Source organism: Westerdykella ornata (genome assembly GCF_010094085.1).
Source record: "Westerdykella ornata strain CBS 379.55 unplaced genomic scaffold EI97scaffold_4, whole genome shotgun sequence".
NCBI classification, from domain to species: domain Eukaryota; kingdom Fungi; phylum Ascomycota; class Dothideomycetes; order Pleosporales; family Sporormiaceae; genus Westerdykella; species Westerdykella ornata.
Window position 1 is genome coordinate 1,202,954 of NW_022986854.1, and position 19,645 is coordinate 1,222,598.

General features: G+C 53.0%; 10 protein-coding genes across 10 annotated transcripts; 5 read left to right on the top strand and 5 right to left on the bottom strand.

Annotated features, from left to right (window-relative positions):
• Positions 1–435: 435 nt before the first annotated feature.
• On the top strand, positions 436–1,806 carry EI97DRAFT_456454 (uncharacterized protein; the record flags this gene model as incomplete). The annotated part of the gene is made up of 1 exon (XM_033800733.1): positions 436–1,806. The coding sequence occupies one exon, from the start codon at positions 436–438 to the stop codon at positions 1,804–1,806; it is 1,371 nt and encodes a 456-aa protein (XP_033656588.1).
• A 959-nt stretch (positions 1,807–2,765) lies between these two features.
• On the bottom strand, positions 2,766–4,410 carry EI97DRAFT_431271 (Metallo-hydrolase/oxidoreductase). The gene is made up of 4 exons (XM_033797895.1): positions 3,997–4,410; positions 3,500–3,947; positions 3,171–3,439; positions 2,766–3,120 (listed from the first exon to the last, which is right to left on the bottom strand). The coding sequence occupies exons 1-4, from the start codon at positions 4,158–4,160 to the stop codon at positions 2,994–2,996; spliced, it is 1,008 nt and encodes a 335-aa protein (XP_033656589.1). The 5' UTR covers positions 4,161–4,410; the 3' UTR covers positions 2,766–2,993.
• Positions 4,411–4,980: 570 nt separating this feature from the next.
• EI97DRAFT_499549 (uncharacterized protein) lies at positions 4,981–7,667 on the top strand (the record flags this gene model as incomplete). The annotated part of the gene is made up of 2 exons (XM_033802614.1): positions 4,981–5,144; positions 5,230–7,667. The coding sequence occupies 2 exons, from the start codon at positions 4,981–4,983 to the stop codon at positions 7,550–7,552; spliced, it is 2,487 nt and encodes an 828-aa protein (XP_033656590.1). The 3' UTR covers positions 7,553–7,667.
• A 1,546-nt stretch (positions 7,668–9,213) lies between these two features.
• Positions 9,214–11,209, bottom strand: EI97DRAFT_226451 (uncharacterized protein). Its single transcript, XM_033793905.1, has 2 exons — positions 9,604–11,209; positions 9,214–9,504 (listed from the first exon to the last, which is right to left on the bottom strand). The coding sequence occupies exons 1-2, from the start codon at positions 10,843–10,845 to the stop codon at positions 9,469–9,471; spliced, it is 1,278 nt and encodes a 425-aa protein (XP_033656591.1). The 5' UTR covers positions 10,846–11,209; the 3' UTR covers positions 9,214–9,468.
• Positions 11,210–11,610: 401 nt separating this feature from the next.
• EI97DRAFT_448785 (transmembrane emp24 domain-containing protein 2 precursor) lies at positions 11,611–12,395 on the bottom strand (the record flags this gene model as incomplete). The annotated part of the gene is made up of 4 exons (XM_033800179.1): positions 11,611–11,628; positions 11,694–11,881; positions 11,931–12,138; positions 12,198–12,395. 4 exons carry the CDS (start codon positions 12,393–12,395, stop codon positions 11,611–11,613), a joined length of 612 nt encoding a protein of 203 aa, XP_033656592.1.
• Positions 12,396–12,586: 191 nt separating this feature from the next.
• Positions 12,587–13,126, top strand: EI97DRAFT_226489 (uncharacterized protein). Its single transcript, XM_033793906.1, has 2 exons — positions 12,587–12,777; positions 12,857–13,126. Exons 1-2 carry the CDS (start codon positions 12,627–12,629, stop codon positions 12,934–12,936), a joined length of 231 nt encoding a protein of 76 aa, XP_033656593.1. The 5' UTR covers positions 12,587–12,626; the 3' UTR covers positions 12,937–13,126.
• A 189-nt stretch (positions 13,127–13,315) lies between these two features.
• Positions 13,316–14,568, top strand: EI97DRAFT_440534 (uncharacterized protein; the record flags this gene model as incomplete). Its single annotated transcript, XM_033799639.1, has 2 exons — positions 13,316–13,438; positions 13,489–14,568. The coding sequence occupies 2 exons, from the start codon at positions 13,316–13,318 to the stop codon at positions 14,566–14,568; spliced, it is 1,203 nt and encodes a 400-aa protein (XP_033656594.1).
• A 1,093-nt stretch (positions 14,569–15,661) lies between these two features.
• EI97DRAFT_484870 (putative 3-oxoacyl-reductase) lies at positions 15,662–16,819 on the top strand (the record flags this gene model as incomplete). The annotated part of the gene is made up of 2 exons (XM_033802126.1): positions 15,662–15,963; positions 16,030–16,819. The coding sequence occupies 2 exons, from the start codon at positions 15,662–15,664 to the stop codon at positions 16,553–16,555; spliced, it is 828 nt and encodes a 275-aa protein (XP_033656595.1). The 3' UTR covers positions 16,556–16,819.
• EI97DRAFT_226519 (uncharacterized protein) lies at positions 16,724–17,561 on the bottom strand. Its single transcript, XM_033793907.1, has 2 exons — positions 17,157–17,561; positions 16,724–17,097 (listed from the first exon to the last, which is right to left on the bottom strand). The coding sequence occupies exons 1-2, from the start codon at positions 17,278–17,280 to the stop codon at positions 16,892–16,894; spliced, it is 330 nt and encodes a 109-aa protein (XP_033656596.1). The 5' UTR covers positions 17,281–17,561; the 3' UTR covers positions 16,724–16,891.
• A 282-nt stretch (positions 17,562–17,843) lies between these two features.
• Positions 17,844–19,529, bottom strand: EI97DRAFT_456462 (GMP synthase; the record flags this gene model as incomplete). The annotated part of the gene is made up of 2 exons (XM_033800734.1): positions 17,844–17,881; positions 17,930–19,529. The coding sequence occupies 2 exons, from the start codon at positions 19,527–19,529 to the stop codon at positions 17,844–17,846; spliced, it is 1,638 nt and encodes a 545-aa protein (XP_033656597.1).
• Between the last annotated feature and the right edge of the window lie 116 nt (positions 19,530–19,645).

Consider the following 19,645-nt stretch of genomic DNA (forward strand, 5'->3'; position numbering starts at 1 on the left):
GTAGCAAATATGATTGCTCCGTTTCTTGAAGCTTCCAGCACAATTCCCGCCGCGTATCTGAGAGATGTTTACTACTGCAGTACCTGGAAATAGGAAAATAAATGCTACTGAATTTGTGAGGCAGGTGATCGCGCAGTGTCTCAGGTCGCACCGTGCACTTTCACCGCTGCCCGTGACTGCGCGATATCTTGTCCCCAGGGCGACAGCAGCAGGCTGTAAATGGAAACGGGAAAGCAAAACGCTCAGTCACTCATGACGGAGGTCAAGAAAACTATATACGCGAACCGAACACCCTACGACTTGTATAATTTCTTTCCCACGTCCCCCGCTGATTTCTTCACACACAAACACAACCCACCACAACCGCTGCTGGAACCTCTGCAGAAATCGTATACTCTAACTTTGTTTCATCACTACGTGGTTTGAGAACCCAACATGGGCTCCCATCGCCCCCATGGTTCACGAAAGAGCTTGAGCACTGTCCTCGACGGCGGGAAAGGACAACGCCGTCCGAATCTTCCAACTCTCCTAAGCTATACACTGCATCAATATCCATTCGATCGTCGCGGATCTGGTACAGCAGGTCTGAGTGGTCGAGGTACGCGCATCTCACCCACTTCTGCTCGCTCCCTGGGGCCTCTTCCACGAATTCAGCGCACAGCCGCTCGCACACCGTCGGTTGAATGTGAAGCATTACCACCAGCACTTCGAGGGGTAGCCAACATTGCGCACGAAACTCGTGAAGGAGCCCATCCACTTGCAACCATCGGTGGGGTGACCGGACGATTCGCGCGATCTCCCCGAAGGACTCGTGTCTTTGTCGCACCTCGCGAGGGTAAATCCAACGGTGACTTTGATGCCGATGAAGAAACTTCGTCAAGTTCGGATGAATCCACCCATTCCCGGACATTCTACCTCCCTCCCAAGCAACTCGAAGGATTCATGAACGGGAAACACCCGAACCCACGGGATAGACCTCCTAGGGCAGGCAGACTTCAGATTAATCTCAACATGGAACGAGCAACTGAGCGAGAGGGCTCAACCGACTCTGAAGGCTTTGCCAGCAAAATCATGGATACCTGGATAGAGATCCTATCGATACCTGGCGAACTTCAACGTGGTGTTGCTCGCGCAGCTCAGGAGGATGCTGAGGAAGCTGCTGCTGCTGCTGCTGCTGCTGCGTCTGTTGCTGAAGCAGACATTGATATGATGGAGCTTTCGGAGCAGAGCCAACTCGATGATCCCAGTTCAGCCGAGCAACCCACGCAAGCTGAACAACCTGATCTGACCCACCAATTGGATCCCCAAGAAAATACGACGGAAGCTACAACACTGGATGAGACCACCACCAGCAATGGTCAACAGCAAGATCAGACCGCTGACTCAACTGCTCAGCAGCAGAACGACGCTACTCAGACGGCAGCTGAGGAACAGCATGATATCACGCAGTTGATCCAGAAGTATTCCAACGCCTATCAAGCCCTCAGCACAGTTATACGCGCTGCCGAAGCTGCCATCCAGACCGGCGGGTCTACGCCAGCAGATGCAATGATTGATCACTCCGCGGTTACGTCCACCCATGGTCTGCAAGTCACCATCCTCTTCGATTCGCGCCGTAGACCCTTGATCACAGCTGAAGCTCAATCAGCAATCTGGGTCATCTTGCGTAGCAAACAGCGCTCGTGGACGATTAATCCCATTGGGATCATGCCGGTGCAGATTGTACGTGCCACACGGAACGTCCGGTCAGCTTGGGTTCAAGCGCGGAATGACCTTGCTAAGATATTGCGGGAACTCCCCGACTGAACCTGAAACAGCGGAGGAGGATTGCTGAACGCCTGATGATGCATGCCATGAACGTCCAGGAGCCTAAGTGCTTAGCGTATCATCTGGTTAAGGTATAGATCCAAATCCAAATATTATTTCTTGCAACGAGTGCTAACACCTTAGAGCTATTCTCCACGACTATACATGTTTCTTTTCAGAACACACGGCATGGTCAAGACTGCGGCAAATGCATACACCGGGAAATCCTTTTCAATTCGTAAGACTTCTGGTTCTAGCGACATTCGTATGAACTGGGGGCATTTCGCAGGCAGTATCCTATACGTGGATTGCTATGTACAATATTCATAGAATATCAACTCTATATCCCCAATTGTTTGTGCTTGCAAAGTTTCGGTGTGTGTGTTGCATCCTCATTTTGAGGTCAATACTTAGGCATAAATAACAGATGATCGAGTTATCAGCGTTAGCTGGCTTCCGTTCCGAACCGTTATTCCCCCGTCAATTCTCGGATATGGATCAAGTCCAGAAGGCGCTGTATTGTAATCAAGGCCTTTTTACAGCGAAGTCCAGTCGACTGTATATATACTTCCCTAAGTCAGACGTTCAGTTCTAGGTGTTGAGAACACGATTATTCACGCAATCACCGTTTTGATTTTCTCCCATCCAGCACCATACAAACTTAGATTTGTCGTTCGCACACAAGGCGAGGTGTTCGACAGTGGGCACTGAACGTTGCAGTAGCAGATAGCATGAAGCACCGGAGTCCTGGGGATAAGTCAGCTACGCATTTTAGCACAGCACAAAACAGGCCGTGAGAGCTCAAATCGGAGAGGGTGTGCTAGGTGGGATTATGCTAGATAAGTTCGAGCTGACCGTAGCAGTATTTTTGCTAATGAAGGGAGGAACAAGGAGGTGCGTGCGTCTATATGCGGATGCTCCGGCGAGGGATCGACTGTCATAATAAATATAAGCTCAAGCTCCAAGATTTCTGCTCGACTTGCTGGAAATATTCAAAAAGAGAATAACAAACACCTTATCTCAAAAGGCTTGTATTTCATAATATTGTGGCCCGGCGTAAGCTCTGCATGTCAACGCAATGTCTTCCCTATATTTCCGAGCGTCCATACACTGGCAAAGGCCTCTTCATGGCTCTTTCCTCGGTTGCCACAATTAATTCCCTAGTCATGTAATATCACAGCAGCACTTCATCCTTGAATCACTTTGAACCTAAACTGGTCCTTGCGGTCAAGGTAGACCACTTTGTGTGCAAAACCGGCCTCCTCAACCGCCTTCTTGAAATCAGCCAAGGGTGACAGCATCACGTCGTAATCGCTATATGTATCTTAACACACCTAGTGCGGGAGTATTAGGTCTGTACTCACTCGAAATGAATGGGAATAGTCAGGTCCGGGTTAATCAGTTGTATCAATTGTACTCCCTGCGTTTCGTTCATGCTCACCATCAAAAGGGGCATCTTAGGTGACGGAATCGTGGTGCCTCCAAGGTGGATCAACATCAAATCAATACCTTGGCCCTTATACCTTTCTGGTATCTCTTTTAATTCCGGGACCATCAGAGTATCACCGGAGATGTAGATCCGGTAGCCGCATTGGAAGCTGGAAACCGCGTTGTCAAAGTACCCTAGCTCTACCTAGTCTGGATTTTAGCAACAACGAGCATCTTGCTGTACTTCTTCCGGGTTACCACTCACCAGCCATCCATTGGTTGGGGGAAGGGCGGAAAGGATATCGTTGGCCACGGAAAGGGGACCTGGAGGTACGTGCTTGCCCGGCATCCCAGTGACTTTGATTGCGGGTTTCCGGTCACCCTCCCTCGTCTTGATATTGAGCAGCATGGAGTCAAAGAAGTCCAGATCGTACACTTGAGTAAAAGACTCATCTTCCCCTTTAGAGGTGAGGTGCCTCTTGGCATGGGGGGTGGTAATAATGGGAATGGAACGGCGTAGAGAGGCTTCCACTTCCTGATCGAAATGATCCGCGTGGTAATGGGAGAGTAGGATTGCATCAATGTGAGGTACCTCGTGGAGACCAATGGCAGGATTAGTGAGGCGCGCGGAAGTGACCCCAGGACCCAGGTGCACATGGTCGCCAGCATGTAGGAAGTTTGGATCCGTCAGAATCCGTACACCTTCCCATTCTCTACATATCATGAGAATCTAGGAAAGAGTAGGGTCACCTTGATACGCACATAATGGTCGTTGCTGTTCCAATGAAGAAGAGGCCTGCATTTTCTCCGCCTGTACTTGCAGGGGATACCTTGATTTCCTTCGCATCAGGGAGATGGCTAGGGAAGTCTTTGTGATCCCGCGTGGGGGGCTGCTTCTGTGAAGGGTCGAGTGTGAGCTGCTTCATCGTGAAGGTTTCCGGGACGCAGACGTGTTCGTATCAAAGTGAAGTTGTTCGGCTAGAAGCTACAACGATATCGGAGGAGGCCAACGAGGTCCGATGTGGAAGAGCTGTCATGGCGTCAGGGTTCCGTAATGCAACTCCGTCTCTTGACTGCTGCGCCACATGGTAGCAAGCCACACCTTTCCTAGCCACAGCTGGGAGACAACACAGATATTCCAGGTGGACCAGGTATGAGGCCCCATTTCAGATGACGAACTTCTTCGATAGCCAGTAAGGCGAAGCGTAGTCGAACGCATCTCAATGCCGGCCGGAGGTCCCATACATACATGCCTTAAGTACAGGTGCGCGTTTGGTAGTTCCCTGGTTTAGAGGCGCAAGCTACAGGGCGTAACTCCAGTCGTGTTTGAGCTGTTTGAAGTTGAACTGTAGAACAAGTATTAGCAGCTGTACCTGGTGCTCTATGCAACCAGCCGGGTCCCCAATCTTTTCAGTGATTCCGGCATCGGTTCCCTCTTTACGCTCAGCATCTGCGCATGGATGCGCAATCCCTCGATGTCGTGTTGTAATCCGCTATACCGTAAAGGTTTACTCATATATACCATCTTACAAGTTGAAAAAGCCCTCACAGAATTGCGCAAACCTACAGCACGGGGTGGGACAGATTCACGGTGAAGACGTGAGGTTGAAACAAAGTAATCTGCGGCTTAAGGTTCGCGTCTCTTGGCGGCCGCCATCGCCCTGGAAATTTATTGAACCCCAACCTCGGGACGTCGACTTGTCGTATAACCAGTCTTACCATACTCCTCCTTCATTTCTTTTGCTTATGGCGCGCAAAAAGAATGGTCCGCTGCAAGATGCGGCTGCGCATGCCAGCAGCGATGGGCTACCCACCGCCCAACAGCCCGGCACTCGTGCCGCGTCAACCAAGAAGCCGGCTCAGCAAGCTCACGAACCCTCAACTTCGGCACTAATCATCTGTCGCAACAAGTAGGTCCCTGTGGAGGCACGTTAATGAACTCATTCTCTGGCTGTTCGTCTTGTTTTGCATCCTTTACTGACTGCCGCACACTAGGCATTGGCGGTATATATCTTCGTTTCACGGTCCCTGGCTCCAGTTGCCTCCTGAGGTCCTCGAATCACTCGCGCATACCAATTACCTGTCTCAACGCCCTCATCCCATCGACCCAGCCGTATTCTACGACCTCGTCAAAATCCGGAAGAATGTCGAGGAAGCAACAAATCTCGCTGTTCGCGCGACGAGTGGTCTCACATCGGCGGCGTTGAGCAACTCCCTCAGTGCGAGCCACGGTATGCTCGGTAGCGCTGCGGCTCTAGGATTAGGCTATAACTACGGCGGTGGAGGAGGTAATGCGAAACTGAGTCGAGAGCGGAAACATCGCATGCGGGAGCTGGCCACAGCGAAATTAAGTCAGGCATACCGTCTGGATGAGATCGCAGCAAGCGTGGCCACCATGCAGTCTGCCTCGACGCTGGAGAACGTTGCCCAACTGGTTCTACAAAGAAATCCCAATGACGTCGAGGCCAAATACGTTCACTTTTTCCACGAGAAGATACCGTCGAGGATGATGGCGCAATGCACACCGTTGGAGGTGTTAGACAGTATAGTCGCCGAAAGACCGAGTGATGGCTCTCCTTTGAGGACTCGAGCTCTGACGCGCATCTTCAAGGAGGATTACGTCAATGCTGCAAAGGACTTGACGGAAGGGTTGTCGCGGGCCAGATATATGCTCGCGCAGCACCGTGCCGGCAAAGACCAGCTTGTCCTAGCGAAGCCACAGCAGGAGTTCCATGCGCGGGATTGGCGAGAGATCAAGGTCGCGGAGGAAGACCAACCGAGTTCCTTGGAAACGCAGCTGCTATTCCATCGCGCAGGGGTCTATTTTACGATTGCATGTCAGCATGTCCATGCCGCACTTGATGGTCTGAGGGAAGCCGAGGAAGCGAAAGCAAGAAGGGAAGCACAGGAAGAAGCTGGAGAGGAACCTACGCCTGAGACTCCCGCTGAGCAGGCCGCACGTCACAATCGTCTTGAAGCGCGTAAGCAAGTGCGCGCCAACGCGAAGCGTGCGATACGGGACTATACTGCGTTTCTTTCTCACTTTGATTACACTCCCGGTATCTCGCCTGAGGTGGCAGAAGCCTTACTACGCCATCTGAATGCTACCGCTGACGAGCCGATAAAAGGGTCCGAGGGACCAGTCGAGCAGCATCCCGACCCCTCAAGCCCAGCCACATCCACTTCCACTTCCGAAGCCTTGATCCCTCATCGTCGCACACATCAGTCTCATCACCAACCCCGTCCTTGGCCTAAACTAGATCCTCCTGAGGTCTTCAAAGTCAGCGAACTTTTCGAGCCGGCAGCACCCGCTTCTCTTCCCCCCTATCCACCACTCCCTGACACCCCCTCCTCACCTTTCGCGGAATCCCAAGAGGCCATCACATACCATCCTCTCCTAACCGATGCGCTTCACTCACTGCTCCTTTGCCACGCCCTTACACAGACCCCTCCCAAGGAACTTCTCCGTCACGCCCACAATGCCGCCCGCCTAGCCCGTATCTGTGATGGGTACCCCATCTTCCTGGCCGCTCGGTCACCAGCACGTGCCGACTGGATTGAAGTGCTTCGAAGAACAGGGAACTGGATCGGTCTAAAATCAAGCTGGGAATCCCTATGTCGGCCTGCGCCCTTACCCGGCCAAGGCGGCCGGCAACCTGCCCATAAGGCGTCTACCGCTGGGCGCACCACCGACGTCACCGTTGGCGGCAAGAGCTCAGACGGCGTGCTGCACGGGGCGCGTGAAGAAACGGCCGCTCAAAAACGAGAACGGCAAAAGCACGAAGCAATCTTGGAGGCTTTGGCGGATGAGCGGGTCGTGGATGAGGACTCGTTCCAGCGTGCTGTCCGTGCGCGGGAGCAACGGTTTCGTGAGGACGAGGAGCTCGATGCGAAGAACGCGGCTGCAAATGGTGTCTCTTCGATCAAAGCAACGGAAGAGGTTGATGCCACTGCGACTGCCAACGGCACCGACAAGCCCAAGCTCAAAGATCCTGGTGGATTGAAGGCTGCTCCTCCTCCAAAGGCGTCCACGTCACCTTACCCGTCTACTCCGGCCCCCAAGCGATGGGCGCAGGATGACGGCCGGGAATACCCCATTTCGACGGAGCGCGCGGAGGCAATTTCTCGCTGGGTCAGGGAAGCGCCGCTTAGTGGCAGTAACCCCGACGGCGCGGGCCCGAAGAAGACTCGCAAGAAGGGGAAACGAAAGGTCAATTCTGCAGGGAAGGGGGAAGGTTCTAGCAGAGCAGCTAGCAGTGCTGGGTTAGAGAACAGTGTGGAGGGCCTGGATATTGAGGACGACGAGGGGCTGGATTAGGGGTCCGGTGATTTTAGTTTTGGCAACATCAGCAGCTGCCACAGTGGAAAGTGTATTCCAGCTAGCATTGTCGCTTACATATGAAGCGTGTGGAATAATGAAATGATATGTCCCTTGAGAATCTCTTAGGAGTACTATGGAGATTGTGCTGCATTGACGTGATTTATGAGTTACACTAATGGTCTCTCTTAAGCATGATCTTGTTGCGCCGAACCGATCCTTTAATCGCAAGTGGCTGCATACAAACGGAGGGGCATGGTGCACATTGAGGGATGTCGGACGCAATGTCAGGAAGCCCAGTGTCAGAGAGCAACAGAGGGAACCATCTCACATGAGAAATGTTCTAAGCAGTCCACCATACTGAGTCAGATGGTCCCCCGAAGACTCCTTCGATCTGATCTACCTCGAAGGGCGCCGTACATTTGAGCGCACAAACAACTGGAATCGTAGTTTTCATGCCACCAAATCAAACAATTAACTCGCGTCCCCAGAGTCTGTCCATTGGCGAAGTTATCTAGGCTGGCGGGCAACTGCTTGTTAGTCATAAGATGCAAACTAGCATACCGGCATTTTAGAACACTCACCCAAGCCCCCCTCTAGTATCTACTACGGTCCACGCTATTACCGTCTACGCATAACAAAGCCCTCTCAAATTACAGGCGGCAACCTCCTAAAATGACACTATTTAGCGGCATTGCTGGGCAGGAACAACAGCACGGAACCGGGTGTGAGAGACTAAGAACCAACTCCATGTCGCACTCGACTGCTAGATACTGTACAAATGGAAAATCCAAACCCGTCATACCAGCCAATGTTCAGACTTGTGTGCGTAGGTTACCCACAAGCTGCGATGCGGAACATGTCCATGTTCTGGCTGTCCAAGCGACGAGAACAGAGCTCCGGAATCCAAGTAACCATTTAACACCCATCCGCAATCCTTGCGTCGCATAAATCAGTAAACATAGAAGAGCAACCACTTCGGCCACGCTGAACCACGTCTGTCAACAGCATAATGGCGTAGATGAGGCAGACATTGCAGCCGAGTGTTTAGAAGCAGAACCTTACCCACTACTCGGAGAAGCCGATGATCTTACATTCCGGGTGTTGAAGTTGTAGGCATGCGGCGTGTTCTTGTTCCGGATCTACTTCCCAGCCATCGTTGGTTGGCTCCAACTCCTCCGGCACCTCGTCATCTTGGCCGATGTCAACTGCCTCGGCCTCCGGAGGTGTTAGGCCATCGCACTCCTCGTTCTCGTCGTCGTCCCTCGGAAACTGAGACGAAAAGCTCCTCGTCGCGTCGTTTAGTAGTCCACCAAGCGGCTGAAGATTCGCTAGCAGCCAGTATGCTTTGTGGAAGCGGAGCTCTGCAGCGCGTGGCGGGAAGTCCCAGCGACAAATTTCCGTAAGGATGCCCATCTCACTGCACTGCAGAACCAAGTCACAGACGTTCGGAGTTATGGTCACCCACGTAATCCTAACCTCTGCATCCTTGTAAACGCCGAATGTAGTTGTCGTGTGAGGATAGGGGGATGGCGGAAAAGGATCCGACGCATTGTGCAGTACCACGACACTGTGGTAGTCTCCGTCTTTGATGTAACCATGTGTAATATGCCTGAACGTCTTGTAGGCTTTAGTCTGGTCTAACTCTTTCAATAGGCCAGGGATCGCTTCCACCCAATCGTAAGCGCTCTGAGACACCGTGAGTTCCGTGTTGATGCGGTAGGCAAAGACGGACGATTTGTAATCCTCATAAGTTGAGCCAATAGGGCGATATGGTGGAGGCTGGGAAGCGATTTGAGGTTGAGGCTGAGGTGTATGTGGATGTCGAAGTAGTAGTGGACGTTGTGGCGGATTTGACGGGTTTGGAGGATCCAGCCTACGAGCATTCTCATTTGGGTATGGAACCACTCGCGAGTCTATGTGCGGACCGCGCATATGGTTAGGACGTCCAGCTGCACACGTTAGCTGAAATTACTCTAGACTTTGCACTTTCCCACCGTTTCATGAACTACTGTCGATTGGAAGTGTCACATGCGGTAAGGTGCACTCACCCTTTCCACTGACTCACCTCGCGGGTACCCAGCCTTTTGTTTGTCCTCTTCACCAACGGTCCGCTCGCGCTCTCGAACTGCAAGGTATTGTCGAACTGCTACGCCCTTCTCGTGGTAGATTTGCTGTTTCATCCGTGAGACTTGGTCAAGTGGTTCCTGGTGGGCTAGGAAATGGCTAGAATTGCCTGGCACACTATTGTCACGCCCTTCAATGTTTGACGCTCTCGGGGCAATGCCTTGAGACTGCTCCTGGGACTGCTCTAGGGGTTCGGGTTGGGCAAGTGAATCCGCAAGCTTAGAAGACTGCGCGTGGGCAGCCGTGTCTGGGTCTCCCATGGCGACTGGTTCGCGCACAAAGTCATAAGCCCTTGGCCTTGTTGGCTGCGTATATGGTGGATGAGGAGTCCACCCAGGGTACATGCCAGCGTCAACAGAAGGGCTTTTCGTTGGCAAGACTACTGGTCCATCGGGCAAAATTGAATTGCTCAACCTGACGGTTGGAATGTGCCCACTTTGAGCAGTCATCGCTCGCGGCCGGATCATAGACGTGCCTTGTGGTCTGATTTCGTTATCTGGTCTCGTGAGCTGGCCAAAAGCGCCGGTGCTGAAAGGCTGAAGAATTTGCCCATTTCGCAAGTTTTCAGTGCCGAGCGGAGGGATGTGATATGGGGTAGGTGTCTCCAATGCCGCACCACGGCGAAGAGCAGCCGCGGGGTCGTAGGCGCCGTTGTCCGGTCCGTAGTAATTAACGAACGTGTACTGTCTATGGTTATTGTATGCCTGATGCGATTCCAGACCAACAGGTCTGGTGTTGCGATGCCCGGGACCGGATTGTCGCACGCTATTCGTCGCTTGATTCGGCATTGCGCCCGGCCACTGCCATGGAGCAGAAGTTGAAGCCATGGCGGAATAGGAGGGTGGCGCATGACAGTACTGATTTGCCCAGCTGAGCAACAGATGCCTGTTGGAGATGGGATACTGTGGCAGAGTCGGCAAGCCATTGAGTGGAATCCGGTTTGGCGTCGACGGGAGGCCGGACACAGGGTGCACTGGTGCTGGTAGAACGGGGCCCAAAGGTACCGACCCGTAACTTGGTACGCTATCGTGCGGGAAGTGTGCAGGTGGTGATGGCGGCTGCGCACGTGACTGGTAAGGACCTTGGCTCCCAACTCCCTGATCTCTTTGCGGGTCGACATCTTGCATAGCTATGTCCGGCGGGATATCTTCTCTTTTGCCGGCCATGGCGCCTGATTGACGGATTGACTGTATGGGATGGATGGGATGCCCAGGTGGTTGTGCGGGTGCGGGACTGCATTGGGAAGGAGAGTGCAGGTGGGGAGCGAGGGGGTTTTTATATCTGACACGAAAAGCAATGAAAGAAGAGTAAAGTAAGTGAAGGAGGGAAGGAGCGATTGCCTAGGTCAATCTAGAATCCCATATTGGGCAGGAGCGCTCCAACCCTACCTAGGTAGGCACGCTAGTTGCGTCCACCGATTGGTGCTTCTTTCACCAGCTAGACGTAGAACTGAGAGTAATCAAACGGCCTTTGAGTTGATCGGAATCATCCACAACCTTCTCCCCTCCATGGAGAGTCATGGGAAGCGTCGTTAACAACAGAGTCTACGTGGGAAGGAGGATGTGGCAGGACAGAACAGGTAACGGTCTATGCAACCATGATCGGAGACAGGATTTGGGATACAAGAAAGGAGAGACTGTGTCCCTTCTGGCAAAACGGACGAGCGCAGTAAACTCCGACTAACTGGAATCGATGAGAATGAAATCCTTGAGAGAGGGCAAACAATGTGGGTATGACACTGATGCAGAGAGAAGACGAGGTTGTATGCAGCAAGGAAACTTGTTTCCTGTGAATGAGGATCCCTGTTATGCGCTCTGCGAGTTGCTAACGGCCACACCCTCAGAGCAGCCATGTAGGCATCCCTACATTCAACACGGAGCTACCGTTCCCCATGTATGCAAGTAATAGGTATCTTCACGCGTATCTTCACGCTACACGACGCGCTTGACCTACGAGCGAGTCAGCATTGAGCAGAGATTCATTGGAGCAGGGCATGGACGAAGCGACAACGCACCTCGAAGAATCTCTTCAGCCACCAGACCTGGAATATGCCCACCCCTACCAACACAAACATTTGGAAGATGCTCCACCACTTGACTCGAGTGTTGGTGCTCTCCGCCGTGTTCCGGTGTGTCCGCTCCCGCACAATGATGTAGCTTTGCTCATCCTTGACCTGCGCCACCAGCTCCGAAAGGGATCGTACTTTCAACAGTCAGTCATGGCCACGATTGATGTTGACCTCGCCACATACCCTCCTTCTCCAGAGGATCCTGCGGGGCTTCCGACTCGGGAACGTAGACGATTCCGTGGACGTTGAATGACACCTCCTTTGTGTTTGCGCCCCAATGCTCATTGTTGAAGCAGTATGTATATGTGCCGTCTTCCTTGGCAGTAAACGAGTGATCTCCGGACGATACGCCGCGTTCGTGAACTTGGTAACCGCGTGAGGGAGTCTCGATCTGGCCAGATGGCATTAACGTAAGATCCAATGGAATACAAAGGTGGGGACTCCATGTACCCAAAAGTCGATATCCAGATTCCCACTACCTCCAAACTCCCGGTCGCCAACTTGAAACGTGACTGTCATCTGGTCGTCTTTGTGGAGCTGTTCGTGGAAGCATTCCCGCATATACGCCTTCATCTGTATGTTATGGGCCGTCGCGAGGGATAACAAGCTGCTCGCCGCAGCGAGGAGCCCGAAGAGAGGCAACAGCATGTTTATGGAGTTGCTTCACGCTGCACCCACTGCCCACTGCTGGCTGTTTGCGAAGTTCGAAGTCTCTTGTAAGGTTGGGGTCGCATTCCAACAGGCGGACAGGATGCCAAGGCGGGTATTGGTCATAGATTAGTCATCTCAACGACGTTGGAGTGAAGCCATTCGCCATTTCCAATGACTACCTAGGTACATACTTATTGAACTAAGTATATCCTCTCCGCTTTTAGCTTAATGCTCAGTTACGACCGTGCGGAGCGACCTACTGTCACGAAAGAGAGCAAGCGCTTCTTTAGGCTACATAGTTCGAGATATCGTCACGACTTCACTCGCTCACTCCCGAGCTCTTTCCTCCGTGTAACTGCTATGGGTGTCAATATATTCTGTGAGTCGGAAAAGCTTTGTCTATGGCACACGCCATAAGTACGAGTGTGCTCCAACCTGCATCGATATAACGGTGATAGCAAACACCTGCCTCCGGATCCGCAGTTGCAGTCAACTGGTGAATTCGACCCCACTGCGCCTAAGTATACGCAGTCTTTAGGAGGGCTACTATGGGATTCTATTACCAGCGTATCTAAAATTTAGTTTCCTTAGGATAAGTATCCCCTATCGCTTTCAGGCGGTCAAGCGGGACTTCCAATTTGAAAGCATCATCTTCGCAGTTCTTCGTCGTTCGTCTTTCACCGTCTCTTCAGTACTCATTCCAACTTCTGTCTGCCTAGCTCGTTCGCTACGTTCGTTTGACACCGCTCTTTCTCGGTTGCCAAGCCAACTCTCTCTGCCTCGCCGGACTCATCCCAGCCATTGCTCCCTCAGTTGCCAGTTTCTTCCTTTCGTCTAAGCAGCCTCCTGTGGCCCACCGCCTGGCCCTCTTCTTTGGTAGGTTGCTTTGAAGAAAAACCGCGTACTTGCAATACAGAATGGCGTTCAATAACGGCGGAGCAGCCCCCAAGATCTCCAAAAGCTTCCTACTCGGCTGGAGCGACGAACCTTTCAAGAAATCCAAGCCGCCGCCTCCCGGGCCGCAGCCCAAGCTACCCAGGGTGCGCCATGAGCTCTCATATGCCACTCAAAATGTTGACAATGTCTGCAGGGCCCTGGGGAGATCATCGAGTGGATAGCTAGCGACGGTCGCAAAGGCAAGCTCAAGGTCTCCGTCAACCATCCGCTCAGTCGAGGAGCCCTCACCGCAGCTAACCTCGCCAAGGTTGCCGACAAGGCAGGGAAGACTGAAGAGCGGAGGCATACACTTCCAAGCAACCCGCCCGCGCCGCCTGGAACCATGGACAGGCTGCATGGTACACCCGCTAAGCTTCACGGCACGCCTGCGAGGCTGCATGCGACACCTGCCCCAGCCGATCTCCAAGCTGCGCTCTGGAATGCCTTTGGCGGACTTGGTGGCGGAAACACGCCTGTGCAACCGCCAATGGCCCCTGTAGCAGCCGTTCCAGGAGGCTATGTGCAGGCTATGCCCCCCGCCGCTGCAGCCGGAGGCAACAATCCCTCCTTGTTCACTGCGGCCCAAGATGCGGAGTTATTACGCAGGAAAACAGAAAACGAAACATGGGCCCAAATCGGGGAAGCTCTCGGGAAGTCCAAGCAAGAGCTCATGGAGCGCTTCAAGCAAATCAAACCGGCGGACTGGAGGCCGAAGGCTGCAGAAAAGGGCAAGAACAAGAGTAAGAACAAAGGCGGGAAGGAAGAGAAGAATGAGCCGGCAAACGAGGCCTCTGGACCCAACAACAGCGGCGGGGATGATGGCTTCTGGGGCGGCGGCTGGGGTGGTGCCGCTCCGGAGACTGCAGCGCAAGCCGACCAGGCAGAGAATGCATGGAACAAGGATAACACGAATTGGAACTCCAACAATAACGCGAACTGGGAGACCAAGTCTCACAAGTCGGCCAGCAAGAAGGAGGGTTCTGCTGCCGGCCGCAACAACAATGGGAATGCCAATGGCTGGGGCGATCAATTTGGAGCCACTGCTCATGCTACCAACGACGTCTATCCGGATGACACTTTCTCCATGGACGATCTAGCTCTGATTGCCAGGCTTCTGAAGCGCGACCACAAGCAGGTCTGGTTCCGTCTTTCTTGCGCCTTCAAGGATAAGACGGGTCGCTACATATCAGAGGACGTCTTCCGCGAGAAGCTCACGGGAAAGAGTGCTAAGTGAAGGAGGTTTCTCTTTGCCGAGGAATCGGGATACAAACGCACGGAAATGGTTTTGGGAAGGATCTGGGACGGATACACAAAATGAATGGTTATGGGAGGGTTTCACGGAAAGGGTTTACACAAGTAGTGTGGAATCTAGGCGGAGTATACGACTCCATGATGCCTGATTTTCTTGGTGGGTCTCCGGGCAGGATATGCCGTGAGATGCACGAGCTTGTTTGCCATCAAGGTGAATTACTGTTAACACGGAATTTTGCCGTTGATGGCGACGAGCTACCCAGCATCTCCAGCTATCAATATCTGGGTACCAAGCACACTACTATGATCTACAGGCTTTTCGAAGGTTCTAAACCTGCAACGTGATATCTCCTTCCTTCCGTTGCCGTTTGGAGTCCTCCTACGTATACAGTGACGCAGTAAGACCTCAGTAATGCCCGCCTACTCGAATTGAGAGTCTACCATGTAGGACGCAACCGACAAATCCCCTGGGCTTGTTGGTATACCCCTAATCCGCTTTTCTATTCGCTCACTAAGCGAAGCCTACAATATACTATGGCAGTACTTGTACATCTGCCATTGACACGATTGCCAGACAGCAACTCCAGATGAACCTGCCGCAAAGACTATATCTGAGTGTCGTGACGGTCCAGTTGTAGTGAAACTGTTCTTTGATGCTTCAATGACCCGCGGATTTCCCAAGTCAATTCGGCTTTTGATTTCACCGTCCTTATCACGCTGCAGAATAATGGCGGGAGACGTACTGGGGACGTCTGCGGCTCCGAAGCAGGCTTAGCACCGGCTCTCTCATCGGAACTGTTGCCGAGGTATTCCGAATGCAAGCTCCCCCGCCGACCTCGCACCACTCCTGTGACTCCGAGTAATCACATCAATTCGTGTCAATTAAATTCGCATCGTGGGTGTTTGATACCCTGCTTAGGTACTGCCCGACTATTCTGGGTTCTCCGTACATGCCGTTCTTCTCTCGTTGTAACAGAAACATCATCTTTCGCTCAACACCCAGTCTCTTCGCACCCCGCGCCAGCACCCCTCTCTCGTCTCATATACTTCGACATACAATTGCCCAGCACGCCAAAATGTCATCCTCCATGGCAGCCCGCCTCAAGGGAAAGACGATCCTCATAACAGGAGCCTCTTCGGGCATTGGCCGTTCCTGCGCTTTCGAGTTCGCGAAGACGAGCCCCGAAGACCTCAAGCTCATCCTCACAGCACGTCGCATCGACACCTTGAACGAGGTAGCGGCGGAGATAGCCAAAGTGGCACCGGGCGTCAAGGTGCACCCTGTGAAGCTTGATGTCTCGAAACCAGAGGAGGTCAGTTCGTTGGTCGAGAGTCTGCCGCAGGAGTTCAGAGCTGTTGATATCCTGGTCAACAATGCGTAAGCCCCCTTCAAAAAGTCCTTTTTCTTTGCAGAAGGATGGTATGCTAACATATCATGAGATAGAGGCCTCGTCAAAGGCATGGACCAAGCCCCCAACATCAAAGCCGAAGACATCGACATCATGTTCTCCACCAACGTCACCGGCCTAATCAACATGACTCAAGCCATTCTCCCCATCTTCAAGGCCCGTTCCGACGGCGGCCGCGGCGACATCATCAACATTGGCTCCATTGCCGGTCGCGAACCCTACCAGGGCGGATCGATATACTGCGCAACCAAGGCGGCAGTACGATCCTTCACGGATGCTCTGCGCCGCGAGCTCATCTCGACGCGGATACGGGTGATAGAGATTGATCCGGGGCAGGTCGAGACGGAGTTCAGCATTGTGCGGTTCTACGGGGATAAGGAGAAGGCGAAGAAGGTGTATGAGGGTGTGGAGCCCCTGACGCCCGACGATATCGCTGAGATAGTAGTGTTCGCCGCGGGAAGGAGGGAGAATGTGGTTATTGCGGATACGTTGGTATTTCCTAATCACCAGGTACGTCATCATCCCTCTTCGACTCCTGCAGAGAGGTTAGGGCAGCGCTGACTCCCCTGCTAAAGGCTGCAGCAACGGTTATGCACAGGAAGTCATGATCAGCAAGCCATGGAACTGACAGTGTATATACAGGCCGGGGCCGGAGGAGGCGCCCTGTATCGGAAGCCCCCTGGGTATAAGCTATAGGACGCATGTGCATATGTCAAGACGTTTTGCAGTTAGACACGAAGTCAGCATCCGCATCATACAAGACAAGACTCGTAATGAATAGATCGCGTTCCATTCATGTCATCTTAAACCATCCATTGATATATCGTACAGAGTCCAGCTAATAGCAGTTGAGACGCATACATCATGCAAGCCAATACCCCCGACGGCCACTTTTATTTACTTCTTGCCCTTCTGTCTGAGGTGCTCCTCGTCCTCCTCCCTCAACTCCTGATCGATCCTCGCGCCTCTGCTGGGTTCATTGCCATGTGCCCGGGCCGGTAGCGTCGCATCCTTCTCGAGCATCTTGTGCTCCTCGCTCTTCCTTGCACCCTCACCCGTCTCCTTCTCGCGGGCAATCTTGTTTGCCGTGGTGCGGTTGTCTGCTGTAGCGGCATGTGTTAGCAGGTGCCTGGCGACCGCGGACGCCGTGGGTTTCACATACTGGGATCTTGCTGAAGGTGGGCCTTGCCCCCGCTGTAGCGCTCACGCTCCTTGAGCTCGGATTGCGAAGAGGTGCGCTGGTCGCCAGCCTCGTAGATGTTGCTGCTCCCGACGTTGCTGGACATGATGGATTTGAATTGACGCGAGTTTGGAAGTGATGAGATGTAGTGATGACTTAGGATTTTGAAGAACGAGAAGGTGGATGGTTAGATTGAGGTTGACTGCATTGCGTTGGTTCGTCCTGGCGAGATTTATCTAGTTGTTGCTCCCCACCCCTTAGCACTGGTGGCCCATATAGCGCATCATGACGTCAGTTATGAACTCAACAGTGGGTCAAGTAAACTGTGCTAGATAGCAGAGGATAGTACCATTGACGGTAAGCTGAATGTTGATCTGAGTGCTGTTGAGGATTGTTCTCAAGACCTGGCAAATAACCTGATTACCTGGCTGCTTCCCTTCGGCCCGCCGTCTCCTGCACAATATTATTCCTCATTCCTGAAACTGGGCATAGGGAGTGATTCCCACTCTCCGTTTCGTACGACCTATCGAGGAGCTGAACCCTTCTATTTCTAACTCTATGCCAAATATGAGAAGGTAGGGGTTTCCAGGTGCCGGGTATCGTTTCACATAGTGCAAACATCTCTTTCGTATAGTCGTTGTTTTGATCCATTCAATCATGTCCCCCGCACTACTCCATCTCAATGGTCCCAGGGGGCTTGCTCGTAACTTTTCATCATCAGCAGGGTTCTATCCGGAGAACGCAGTTCAACTCACCGTCATATACCACACGGCAGACGCCGTTGACTTCGTTTACAATCCTCCTGCTCACCTTCTTCAGAAATTCGCCATCGAATGGATACCAGTCCGCCGTCATGAAGTCGGTCGTCTCCACAGCTCTAAGCGCAATGACTTGATCGTGGACACGCTTGTCTCCCATGACACCCACTGCTTTGACGGGCAGCAACGCTGCGAACGCCTGACTTATCTTTCTGTAGAGGCCAGCAGCCTTGATCTCTTCGATGAAGATGTGATCGGCCTCCCGCGCGATGCGGACCTGCTCGGGTGTGACCTCACCAAGGATACGGATGGCAATGCCCGGGCCTGGGAACGGATGGCGCCAGACTAGGTCCTCCGGTATGCCGAGGTTGGTGCCGAGTTCGCGGACTTCGTCCTTGAATAGCTCGCGCAAGGGCTCAATGAGCTTGAGAGACATTGTGGCCGGAAGGCCGCCGACGTTATGATGTGTCTTGATGGTCGCAGATGGTCCTTTGAACGAGATACTCTCGATGACGTCGGGATACAACGTGCCCTGAAGGAGCCACTCGATCTCTCCAGCGTGCTCTGAATTGTGGGCTGCCGCAGCAATCTTCTTAGCCTCCTCCTGGAAGACCTCGATGAAGGTGTTGCCAATGACCTTGCGCTTCTTCTCCGGATCATCCGTAATGCCTTTGAGACGGCCTAAGAAACGCTCTGATGCGTCGACGACGGTAAGGTTGATGCCTAGTCCTTTGGTAAGGGTCTCCTTCACGATCTGGGCCTCGTTTAGCCGCAGGACTCCGTTATCGACCAGCACAGCATGGAACCGATCGCCAATGGCTTCTTGCATCAACTTTGCGGCGACCGTGGAATCGACACCACCACTGACGGCACCAATGACCTGTCCCTTCTCGCCAACCAGAGCACGAATGCGCGCAATCTCCTGATCGACGAATTTGCTCATTGTCCAATTCGTCTTTGCCTGGCAGATATCCACGGCAAAGTTCTTGAGCAGAAGTTTGCCCTTGGGCGTGTGTGTGACCTCGGGGTGGAACTGGATGCCATACAGCTTCTTTTCCCTGTGTGCGATGCCCGCAAAGGGAGCATTATCCGTCGTGGCGACGGTGACAAACCCCTCAGGGATATGGCTCAGCTTGTCACCATGACTCATCCAGACCTCCATATCGTCCTCCAGGTCTTTGAACAACGCGTTCACATGTCCACCGGTGCTTGCATCTCCGTGTCTTTCCACCTTGAGATACGCATGCCCGTACTCTCTCTTTTCTCCCGCGAGTACATTCGTATTGTCATGGTTCCATGCGATCTCCTGTAGTCCATAGCAGATGCCCAGAATCGGGATATCGAGCTTGAAAACCTCGGGGTCGACGTGCGGCGCATCAGGCCAGTATACCGAGTAAGGGCCTCCGGAGAGAATGACGCCCTTGGGGGTCCAGCCGAGCTCGGAGAGTTTCTGAGTACAAGGAAGCATTTCACTGTAGACATTGAGCTCGCGCAGGCGACGGGTGATCAAGTGCGAGTATTGCGACCCAAAGTCGAGCACCAAGATGGTGTCGAAGGTCTTGTGCGGGGGAATTGGATCGCTGCCGTCGGTGGCCATGATGAGTACCGGAGCACTTGGGCTCTTGGATTGGGTCTGAGAAAGGAATAAGAGGTATTCGGTCCACGATCGAGGCAATCTTCGAGTCGTGACGAGGGGAGAGAGGGGTGAAGATG